Raw genomic sequence first — 13,178 nt, forward strand, 5'->3', positions numbered from 1 at the left:
TTCACCTGGCTAAAAGTCTCATGCTTTCATGTGTATAATAACATTAAAATGTGTGACACGCAATTGGTTTTGGTAAATAACTGGAATTGAAAACATATTTTTCTCTTTCGGCACATGAAATAAAACAATTCTGTTTCTTGTTTCTGTGTAAACATGTGGTTAAGTTCACTTGGAACAACCTGACATTCACTTCCCCTGTTGCCCTCAATGATGGAATGAATATCATTTCTCAAAAGCCAATAAAACCACACACACATTTACCTCATCAAAAGACAATAATTGTATAACAAGCAGTCTTGCACGTAAATGAATATACAAACACACATGACACAGTTTCATATTTTAAGTTTACAGAAATTTATTTTGAGGTCATGGTGACATATTTACCATTATTCATTTTTTCCCCCATTTTTACCATAATTTATCATTTTTTCATTATAATTGGTAACTGGGGCAGCATTTCTTCTTAATAAATCTAAGTCATGTTATATTTGGACACAGAGACAAATCAAAACTAAAACTCCTTCGAAGAAACAGTTAAAATGGGAGATTTATAGTTCTCTGTAGATAAGTTCATGGTATGTTCTTGTTTTGTCTATGATTGAACACACTACTGAAAAAGAACACAATTTATGGCTCAAAAAGTTATAAAGTTTCATCAGTAGATCTATTTATAGTTTTTATTTCAAATCCTTTATCATAAATAGATTTAGAAGAGAATCAATCATATGTTATATTTTATGTGGGATTTGACTTTCATAAAATGTCGATCTGGTGTGATAAGGTTAAACCGATTTTTAAAGTATGTAAATCATCTACTAAAATAAGCTTCAGAGTTCAGTACACATGTAACCTGACTGTACTTGTAAAGAAAGGAAGGTCAGCCAGGAAAACACATTTTTTTCAACATCAAAAAGATAATTTGGTAATTTTATTTTTTTAAATATGGCTATTATAGGTATTTAATATATTTTATTTAAATTTTTATATTTTTGTTGACTTTTAAAATGATTACAAATAAACTATTTTTATAAAGAATTTCCATATGCAAGGCGTATAACCTGATTCTAGTAATTTTCCGTTATTTTAACCAAATATCAAAAACAGACATTCCAAAGGGCTTGAAATGGCATTTTTTCAAAACCATATACTATGTACATGATTATATATATATATATATATACTTATACATATTCTTACATCTATGTTATGAGATTTTAAGATATACATTTGGTCCCCTTCTGCTTAAATTCCCCCATTGAGAATTTGGCCAAAGACCAAATAAGTTATATTTTTGGTGTTAGTACTCAACTCCATGGCATGTCGTCTTGACCAGTATACAGACTGTGTGTACAAATCACAAGTAGAAGACACATTCAATTCACTATTGACCAGTCATTCTGAAGGTCCATTGGAAATTGAAAAATGACTAGTAAAATTGCATTTGTACGGTAATTTAAGGTTGCTCAACCGTGGAGCAAATGTCCAGTATTTCTTCAAATTTTTTAATATGAAAATCAACAAAATGACTAGTAAAAATGAATTATGTTTCAGTGAAGTCCCATAATTAACTGGAGAGAATATCCAGTAAGGTCTAAAAGACATTGGCCAATACTGCTAGATTCAGGTTTAAAATATAGGACTGACTGCATGTGTTTCATCAATAGATGTATATACATTTGTCTGACATTATGTAAATCCAAACAAGTTCCTGTTAACTTTGACATTACAATTTAAAAATAATTAAAAAGTGATTGTTGTTTTATGTCAGAAGGTTATTTGTACCATATCAGTGAGTAGTAAGCTCATTCAGAGTCAAAATTCAGCTAAATACCAAAAGTGTAAATATGTTTATGAATTTAGTAATTTTGCTTACTAATGTACGTTTTACAGTACTACAATTTATTAGTTAGTTGTAGTATTATGTCAAAAGTTTTAGTTGATAATTGGAAGATATTTGACTGGGGTAGAGTGGGGCGCTCATATTCGCCGTGGACACAATTTCGCCGTTTTATGATTTTGAGGTGTAAAAACTTCAAAGGATGGCTGAAATGGCAGAAATATGCCGATAAATTATATTTTTATAACAAATATGATTATTTTTGAAAATGAGACCAAATTTCGGTAAGTACCGCAAAGGACCGAATAACGGACTACGATTTTCAGCCAATTTCCTGAATGAAAAATAAGATTTCAGAGAAGTATGTCTTAGTAATTCTTTGACTGATTGCCCTAAATTTCAGTTTTTTACACCTTTCAAATGTCTGCTATTCATCTATAATGAAATTTATTTGATAAATATTGTTTAAAGCTGCAGTTATTTGGTTTTAAATAGATGTGTAAAAACGGCGAATATGTGTCCCCCGTTGACAAGAAATCAGGAAATTTTAAACACCCTTTAATCCAACTTTTCAGATGATTTTTTTCAAAACAAACACGTTTTCAAGCTAAGAATATTTTGCATTTGAAGTTATCTTCATATAGAAATATCAGTATACTTCAAAAACATAAAGATCTGAACATAAACTGAAGAAAACATGGAAAGATATGGCAAAAATGAGCACCCCACTCTATAGTTTCCCTCATTTTAAAATGATAAAATCACAAAAAAAACTCTTTGCACAGATTTGTTTGTTAAAGAAGATTGGATTCAAAAATCAGAATAAAATATAGAAAAACCATGAAAAGACATTTGGGTTAAGAAATTCAAAGTTTAACTCCCAAAAAAGAAAATTCTATATACAATCAATGACAATATTGAACTTCCAAATATTTTTTTTTCTTTTTTCAGTGATATTTTTTAGCAAAATATAATTATTTTCTTTATGATATTGTTAGTATTGAAAATGCTTTGTTTTATTTTAAAAATATGTATACAATTTTAACTTGAATTTAATTTATCAAGTCAAATTTACGCATTCTCCATTTTGTAAAGAAATTCCTCAGTTTATGTGTACTAGACCAACTTCAGGTAAATTTGGATTTTGTCCTTCATGCTTGACTGCATGGTTTATTACTCATATATATACGCAAAAAGAATGTTTTAAATAGTTGTATGTCTAAGAAAATCTATTTATGATGTGAAAACCTTAAAATAAATGTCACTTAAATCAGAAGAATATTTTTATATGTAATTTCATAAAATCTATGTCATGTTTGAATATCTTTAACCTTGAAAGGTTTAAAGTGTTCTTTTCAATTCATAAAAGATTTTTAAATGTCCCATAAAAAGAACTTTTTATTAGGAAGAGAGAATTATAAGTGGATGTACTTATAACATAAAGGAAAAATAAGTACTAAGGAATTTTCTTTATGAAATTTAAAAAAAAATATTGTAAGAAGTTTGAATAAAGACCTTGAATTTTGAAACCGATATTGTATTTGGTATTGAAATCTACGAGAAATAAAGAATACACCCCTTGACATTCTAGTGTCAAGATCATGTCCTTCAAACAAATTTTAATAAGGATATTATATTACTTTAGACAAGGTTTCATTTGTGAAGGACAAATATTTCTGCAAGGTTATACCATTTAAATTAAGAACATAAAAAGGTATCATGGGTATTGTACTCCTATGTAATTTCAAAATGTGAAAGTCTAAATTTTCTGGATATGAAGAAACACATATAATATACATATAATCTATTGGAAGAGTGTGAAATCCAAAACTTTATTAGTCAAATACAGAAACTCTTCTTTGTCTTCCTTAGAGATATAAATGTAAATTGTGGAATCTACTTATTTCTGTGTCTTAGTGATGCTTGTTCCAAGTAGGGTGGGGTGGGGTGGGGGGGGGGGGGGGGGGTTGCAAATCTGCCCCACCTTAAAACCACCCCTATGATACAATAAATGAAAAATAAAAGAATGTTTTTGTTAACATGAAGGTATAGAAGTTTTAAAGTGACATACTTTGTATCATCAGTTAAAGTAGGTAGATGACACATTCTCTCCTACTTAAATTCATTAAGTAATTATTTTACAATCTAGTTTATTTAGAATTGTGGCCATTATTTGTACAAGGCCTGATGTTTCAAGAATGTGGTTTTTGATAAGAATTGTCATACATATTGCTTTACAGTGAAAGATGAGTTTATTTTGATCAGTGTATCCTTTTCTTTTGTTCATCTGCACTTGTTCATTAACTGTCCTAAATCGTAAAAGGAATTTTTATTGAATCTTTACAACATTATGTTATTGTGGAACTCCACTTTTTTTTAGAAACAAACAATTTTTTTGCTTTTATATACTATAAAATATGGTACATGTATCAAAATAAATGCCAGATTGCATCTGTTGACCATTGAACTTCCAAACCTGATGGTGTTGTTTTCTATGATAATAACCATGGTGCATATATATTTGTGTGGTGTCTGAATTTATTTGTTTAAATTTCGATGAAAATAAAACACTTCTTGATTCTCATTTTCCTGAATTAAAAGCAGTAAGGCTTATTCAGGTATCAAGTATACATGTAGTACAAATGATTTGTTTGAAAATATTCATTTATAAAATAGAATTGAAAATGGAAATGTTTAAAAGTGACAACAATTACCCAAATAGCAGAAAACAACCAAGGCCACTAATGGGACTTCAACGCATTGAGAAAATACAACACCTAGAGTATTTTCAGCTGGCCCCTAGACAATAATGTATATTAGTTCAACAAAATGGACGCCACCCTTGAGTTAACTCTGAAAAATACAAATAAACCCAAATTTTAAAAACCCACACAAGACTAGAGTTCCTCCTAACTTTGGTCATCCCTCCCTCTATCATGTCTATACCTCTAGCTAATGTGCAATAAACAAACACATAACATGGATGCCTCACTAAACATTTGTAAGATTTTTAGGATTGGGAATATGAATTTAGGGCTGCATTTCTTTCAGTACTAGCACATATGATTATAGACAAGTTACTCAGCGTGTTTCCCAAAAAAAACAGACAATATTCAGATGCAAATTTCACTCTCAGGTTTTGACTTTTTTTTTTATATAAGTATGATATAAATGCATATGGTTGTTGATTAGTTTATAACTTATTTAATATTTTAATTAAAATGCAAATAACCCAACAATTTATAAGAAAGTCCTTATACCCTATCATAAATAGGTTTAATAAGTACGAATTAAAAATAAATAAATCCTTAGATTTATAAAGGTTGTTTTTTTTCTCTGAATTAATTTACTCTAGCTCTATAAATGCCGAGTGTAGAATATTGAAGTATTAAACATATTATTTTCTTTACAAAAATATTGTCAAAAGTGAAATAATGTTACTTTGAATATATATATCATTACTAAATATTTTGACTTGGTCTAATATTAATATAATTTTCTCTCTAATGTACTAAACTGACTCTAGATTATTTTATATCACAACAGAAATAAAACATACTGGAGATGGACCTATAATCAAACTCATCAAGGTGCTTCTTTGTCGCTGTAATTAGAAGCTTTAAGTTTGTAACGACTTTCTTGTTGTATTGAATATAATAATTGTAAAATCAAAATATTCATGATAATTCAAAAATTCAATTTAAAAGGTTTTTACAGTAATTTAATAGCTTGAAGCTATGATGTCCACTTTTGAGTTGTCCTGTAGTGCAAAATTTTCTTCTGTATAGTATGTTTTTAGATGTTTAATGTCACTTTCAGCTACCATGAAAGGTTTTTCTATAAGATTGCATCCTTTTTTTTTGTATCATAGATTGTGTATCTTATTATACCCCATGCAACGAAGTTGCGGAGGGTATAATGTTTTTGACCCGTCCGTCCGTCCGTCAGTCCTGTTTCTTGTCATCGCAACTCCTGTCAACCACACAACAGAATTTCACGAAACCTTTTTAGATGAAAAGGACATATTATGTAGTTGTGCATATCGACAGGAAATAACGATTCAATTTTTATACCCCCGCTTTGAAAAAAAGGGGGGTATACTGTTTTACCTCTGTCTGTCCTTCCGTCAGTCCATCAGTCCGTCAGTCCGTCCGTCCCATGAATATTTTTCGTCACATTTTTCTCAGGAACTACACTACCAGGATTTCTAAAATTTGGTTTCAGGCTTGATATAAGTCAGCTATACTGTGTGATGCGTTTTCAGATTCATCACTCGACAACTTCCTGTTTACCGAACACTTGTATCATTTTTACACCTGATAGCCAAGTTGAAAATTTTTCGTCACATTTTTCTCAGGAACTGCACTTCCAGGATTTCTGATATTTGGTTTCAGACTTTATATAAGTCAGCTATACCGTGTGATGCGTTTTCAGATTCATCACTCGACAACTTCCTGTTTACCGAACACTTGTATCATATTTACACCTGATAGCCAAGTTGAAAATTGTCGTCACATTTTTCTCCGGAAGTACACTACCAGGATTTCTGAACTTTGGTTTCAGGCTTGATATAAGTCAGCTATACCGTGTGATGCATTTTCAGATTCATCACTCGACAACTTCCTGTTTACCAAACACTTGTATCATTTTTACACCTGATAGCCAAGTTGAAAATTTTTCGTCACATTTTTCTCAGGAACTACACTACCAAGATTTCTGAAATTTGGTTTCAGGCTTGATATAAGTCAGCTATACTGTGTGATGCGTTTTCAGATTCATCACTCAACAACTTCCTGTTTACCAAACACTTGTGTGATTTTACACATGATAGCCAAGTTGAAAATTTTCGTCACATTTTTCTCAGGAACTACAATACAAGGATTTCTGAAATTTGGTTTAAGGGTCAATATAAGTCAGCTATACCGTGTGATGCGTTTTCAGATTCATCACTCAACAACTTCCTGTTTACCGAACACTTGCATATTTTTTTTCACTATTAATATTATCCACTTGCGGCGGGGGTATCATCAGTGAGCAGTAGCTTGCAGTTTCACTTGTTTTTCTAGGAGTTACACCCCTTTAAACTTATTTGCTTCAATGCACTACTGCAACAGTTTGTCATCGCAACTTCTTTGAAACTACACAACATAATTTCATGAAACCTTTTAAGATAATAAGGACATACTATGTAGATGTGCATATCGACAGGAAATTACGATTCATTTTTTTTTCTAGGAGATACACCTCTTTGAACTTATTTGCTTCAATGTACTTCTGCAACAGTTTGTCATCTTAACTTATCTGAAACTACACAAAAGAATTTCATGAAATTTGATAGATAATAAGGACATACTATGTAGATGTGCATATTGGCAGGAAATTATTATTCAATTTTTTTTCTTATACAATTTTTTTTTTCTTACACTTATTTAATTTCTCCAATGACAATGTGGGGACGTGGGGTATGTGAATGTGCTCACTAAGGTTCTTTAATTTGGTCTATCCTCAATGGCTTTAGAATTGATTGCATATTTTAAAGTTTATTTAACAATATCAGTGTTAAGACCTGTGATAATAACGCCTTACATTTATGCACTGAAATTCAGAATGGATATTGGACATGCTGCTTTATTCCTTTCAATTAATTCTGTTTTCCATGAATACACATAAGAACACTAAAGAAAAATACATTTGGTTAACAGATTGACAATCACCATCAGTTGACAAGCCTGACCTGTTTAGTTTTAATAAGTGTACTAAAATTGATTTAATAACTGGGTTTATTAATAGTTCAGAAAAAACTAGTGTCAAGCTATCTAGCTGAGTCAGCAATTCAAATCCTGTAATTTTCCTAGAAAAAAGCTATCTGCAAATGGTCAGAAATGTGTATCAACAGTGCGGAGGCTGTCGTTAAAAACTCCCATCCTCATGAAAGATGTGAAGCAATTAATTCAAACAAGAAAACTAACGACCTAGTTTAACAAATTTAAGGAAAAACAAATATGACAAATACAAACCAAGGAAAACCACTACATTTCAGGCTCCTTACTGGAGACAGACACTTAAAAAATGTTAGACCTGTTTGTGAGCATTCTTAACCTACAAGTAATCCTTATTCATTTCGTAGGAGTAATTTTTAAATGTACATTCTTAAATAGAGCAGCATATTTTCAATTTCGAAACCTATATACTATTATATACATGGCGTATTTCAAAGATTTGATTGAAACTATTTTTTGGAACTTTATAGAATTTTTTTGGCCAATCCTTTAAGGGTGCAATATAATCTAATAGACAAGTTTTGAATGTGAATACTCCCTACCAATTTAGAAAAGCTAATTAGCAAATTTTAAATGATTCTGACTGAAGGGACATTTGGAATATTTTCACCAGAAGTGGGTTTCCATCACAATGCAGTATTTTTGTATTTTTGTATTTTTGTAATATCTTAAAATAAAAGCACTACCTTAGGTTTAGGAACTGTTGAGGCAACAGGTAAGAAAGTTGGTAATCCTTCCAATCTATTTAGAATTAGTTGTCTGCACTTGCTCCTTATTTTTGTTTAGCGAGAAGCAAGTGAAGAGAACTTATTTTAATTAGATCGAAAATTTCCATGAATGTTTTCTGAAGAAGTCTGATTTTTTTTTTTTGTGTGTGTTTCTTGTTGTAGTTGTTGCTGTGCATGTATGGATTTTACCGTCTTCATTCTATTTTTTTAAGGACTGGTCCATAAACTTATAAACCACAGTGAAGACTTTGGTATCACAGACAGTATTAGTTGCCATGGTAACATTATTGTGTCGTCTGCCTACAGTTTAGATAATGGAGCAGGATATGTAAATGGTATAGTATATTATTAAAAAAAAAAATGGAACATTACTAAAATTATCTATAATTTATTCATTATTAGGGCTCTACTGACGTTCTAGAGGTGACTTTCATAAACTGTGTTTAAGTATAGACAGGTATATGTGCAATATTTCATCTTCTTAATTGTTTTAAAAAGTTGTTAAGGAATTTATGGACATTTTGTATACTATACATCTTAACCCATTAACCCATTAACCCCCAATGACGCCTATATGCCTATAGGCCCGTATGACCCTCCATACCTTTTTTGAACTGCCCCACCTGAACTGTCATGCTAGCAGGGACTTCAACCAAGCAGTTCATGGTCCATAAACTCTTCTCAGACGTCTGTTTTTGAAAATATGGCACGTTGAAAGCCGTTTAAGAGTTCAAAATCAGAAAAACGTGAAAAGTAGCCAAAATCAGGTGGGGGTGGGCATCTTTTGAAGGCCACTACTTAACTGGTAGTCATTGTAGGTATAAACTATTATCGTAAATGCATGCATAGGTGGTATAGGAACACAAAGAGGTATAATATGGCCAATAGGAATCTAGTCTGTAAAATCTAGGTCACCGTTTTGTCAAAAATCCGTAAAAACGGACATTTAGGCAGACCTGACTTGAAGATAATAATTCGCCAGCAAGACACTTAAGTCCCATATACTCCCAGTTAGCATGCAGGGACTGCTGTAACTATAGGGTAATACTTGAATGACAAAGAAACACAGTCTGGTTAATGTTCACCTCTCAAGGTCGTTTTAAAATCGGAAAATAGACGGGAAATGACCATTTTTCAGTGGGGGTGGGTTCAAACCCACGAGAAAATCTTCCACCTCCCACCCCACCCCCCACCCATGCTTGTGCAGAATTATATGGTTTTACCATTGTAAAATTTGTCTGGAAAGTTATTTTCTAAATAAATAAGAAATTTGTCAAACAACAATTGACATTTCTGCAATATTTGTAAATTCACTGAAATTTTGAATTAAGTACTTATTAAAGTAGCCACTTAAAGTAGCATTTTTAACCATACACTTATTTTCCTTATATCCAGTGAGATATTTACCTGAAGAGACTTACATGACCACACTGGACGATGAAGATACTGGTAGAATATTGTCACTGTCATATGCTGAGTCGGGGAACAAAGACATTGTAATCACAGCAGGGACACAGCTTAAAGTGTGGATTTCAAACACAGAGCAAAGGTAGGACAAATTTGTATCTGTTTGCAAATCATTTGACGTAAGCTTTTTATCGTGCTTACTCTGCTGGTTTACGATCAGGACTGGTACCCATATACTATCCAGTATCTATAGATGAGGTTCTTAATTAATGTGATATTTCCTCTAAGAAAGACAGAAGAAAAGTTCAATTCAACAAGAACAAACACATATTAATTTTAAGGCTTCATTTAACAGTGAATTTCTTCCTGTTTGCAAGAATTGGAGCAAAGGAAAACAATTTAGTTATAACAAATTTGGAAAAGATGAATTTATTAAAAAAAACTTTGAATGTACATGCATTATTTTATACATGCATTCTAAAACGCAGCTTCTACAGCAAGCAGTTACCAGTACATATAATATGTACATGCAATTATTTGGATATGAATATTTAATCATGGGAAAGAGTTTTAAGATATATTATGGAAGATAGAGTCACACTGACAAGAGAAGATCATATGATTTATTATGAATAATTACATTACATGTATGTTTCATTATAATACATTATTTTGATTGGCTAACAGCAATCTTGTGTCATTCTGAAATTAACCTTCATTTCGAAATAACGACACATTAGCTTCAACAATAAAATGCACAAGAAAATAAAAGAAAAACGTCATAGAAATTGTGTGTTCTTGATTGTAGCAAAAAAAAAGTAATTTTAAGTATTGAATGCTTCTAATAGTAATTTTATAGGGTTGTAAAAGTGTTGATCGTGTGCACAATTAAGCTGTTTTGGCAAAAATATCCTGTTTAGGAAGAAAACTGTCTCTTGCTTGGCCAGAAATTGGTCACAAGTAGATATGAATTTTTTCATTGGAAGTTTTCTTATTTGTCTAATTAATCAAGTACAGTTCTTCTGAAGGAAAACCCACAAAAATGTCTGGTAATAAATGTTGATGCTGAAAGCTTACCTATGAGGTCAGAAAGTTTATAAGCCAAGATAAGAACAAAGTTTTGATTTAAATAATCGTTTTACAGGATAACAGTATCTTATTTTATCCTTATTATTGTTAATTTTTCTCAGTTGTAAAAATGGTCCTTGTTTTTACCAAATTTTCTCTATTGAAAAATTGGTTTTAAAAAGTTGCTTTGAATATGTTTTTTTTATTTTTACTGACCTCAATTATTCATAAATGTAGCATGGGTATAATAAAAAAAACAAGTATTGCCTTGTGAAAACAACCAGTTAAGGGTTCACTTACGGAGGCAATAATTGTATAATGTCCACCTCACTCAAAATAATGCTCAGTAAAAGAAAGGCAGCAGTGCTTACCATAGAACTTATCAGTTACATATAAAAGCTCACTCTAAGATTATATTGAGCAAATGAAAAAAAAGAGTTATATTGACCTCAACCTGCAACTCTGGTGAATATGATATTCTATAGTTGAAATCATTTGTTTAAACTTCATTATGGGTAATTTATTTTTAATGTTTTTAACTACATATTTCTGATAAGATACTTTAATTCATAGTCTGACTAAAGATTTTAAGTTTACGGATCCTTGAAAAGTCCTAGTGACATTCAAAGACAACTATAATCTAAATTAATCAAAGTACCTATCAATAGTCTTTAATACAGAACGGAACAACAATTTCATATGGATTGAACGCATGTTGCTGATTAAAGCAATATTTAAACCTTACTCAAACTTTACAATACTTTGACACTGTGTTATTGATTATAAGTACATCCAAGCTGTTACCAGTCAGACATATAACGAGCCAACCATGCATAGTTAACATGAAGTTTTTACTTCCTTAAATAGAAAATATCGATGTCACCTTTCCAGACTTTTAATTCCCTATGTATTCATGTATTCAGAATAAAAGTGCAAATTGTTATTGACTTTTATTTTTTGTACTTGAAAGTTGATTATTGTAAATTAGTTTTTCACTTTTTTATGAGATTACATTATTTATATGAAAGAGACCATTGATTTCAATGGGCCTTCATAGAAAATGGCAATTCAAGCAGATTAAGCTTAAGGGATATTAAAAACAGTGGGATCTGCACTCAAATTGAATATAAGTTGAAACTTGTGTCTATTTATAGCACAGTGTTATATATTTAGCAATAAGAAGATTATAAGAGGCAGATTAGAGGGGCGTAAAGGGGGGTATCTGCACGTAAAACACAATGAACGAAAAATTAAAAATGTCTTGCACGTTGATCTTTTTGCCAATTTCACGAAACAAGGTGAATAACGAGCCTTTTTCATGGCTGCACGTTAAATAAAATTGGCAAAAAAACGATGCATGAAAATAACCCTTTACCACCCTCAATAATGAAAAGAACAGTTTTAAATGTTCATGTCTGGGAAGTGGGGCGATTAAGATTTTTCAATCCCTCCTAGAAATATTTCCTGCTTTCTAATTTACTTTCAATTTAGTTGGGGAGGGGGAGGGTGTTTTTTTTAGAAACAATTTAAGGTAAATCGGTTCATTTTCATATATTTTTTTCTTCAAATAAATGGGGGAAAAATCAATTAATATATAAATAACTTATTCAGATGCAGATACAGAATTTAATAAAAGGGGTTCTTGGGATCCTAAACTATATATAGGCAACATTTCGAAGGGAATAGGAAAAAAATGTCTTTATATACCATAAATGTTGATCCATTTTAGCGGAGCTGGGCAACTGGGACAACATGCCCTCCATCCCCTAAATATGTCACTTGTATCTTGTGGTTCAGTATGTACTGGTAAGGAGAGTCTTTACTTTAGTTGATTGTTACTGTTTGAAATGTTCTGTGTATAACAATCATGCACATCTAGACCCCTTCCACAATCTACCCTCCGCCCCCTAGGTATGTCACTGTTAATATCTTGTGGTTCAGTATGTACTGGTAAGGAGAGTCTTAGTACTCTTACTTTAGTTTATTGTTACTGTTTGAAATGTTCTGTGTATAACAATCATGCACATCTAGACCCCTTCCACAACCTACCCTCGGCCCCCTAAGTATGTCGCTGTTAATATCTTGTGGTTCAGTATGTACTGGTAAGGAGAGTCTTACTTTAGTTTATTGTTACCGTGTGAAATGTTCTGTGTATAACAATCATGCACATCTAGACCCCTTCCACAATCTATCCTCCGCCCCCTAAGTATGTCACTGTTAATATCTTGTGGTTCAGTATGTACTGGTAAGATGAGTCTAACTTTAGTTTATTGTTACCCTTTGAAATGTTCTGTGTATAACAATCATGCACATCTAGACCCCTTCCACAATCTACCCTCCGCCCCTAAGTATGTC

At 31.6% G+C, this 13,178-nt stretch overlaps 1 protein-coding gene across 1 annotated transcript in view; it reads left to right on the plus strand.

The window, feature by feature from the left end:
* Positions 1-13,178, plus strand: part of LOC139500721 (POC1 centriolar protein homolog B-like) — a 126,620-nt gene that overhangs the window by 38,085 nt on the left and 75,357 nt on the right. The window contains exons 10-11 of the mRNA XM_071289558.1: positions 8,561-8,683; positions 9,744-9,897. Coding sequence (XP_071145659.1) covers positions 8,561-8,683; positions 9,744-9,897 — 277 coding nt within the window. The remainder of the gene's footprint in view (positions 1-8,560; positions 8,684-9,743; positions 9,898-13,178) is intronic.

This window comes from Mytilus edulis, chromosome 13, assembly GCF_963676685.1.
Source record: "Mytilus edulis chromosome 13, xbMytEdul2.2, whole genome shotgun sequence".
In the NCBI taxonomy this organism is placed as follows: Eukaryota; Metazoa; Mollusca; class Bivalvia; order Mytilida; family Mytilidae; genus Mytilus; species Mytilus edulis.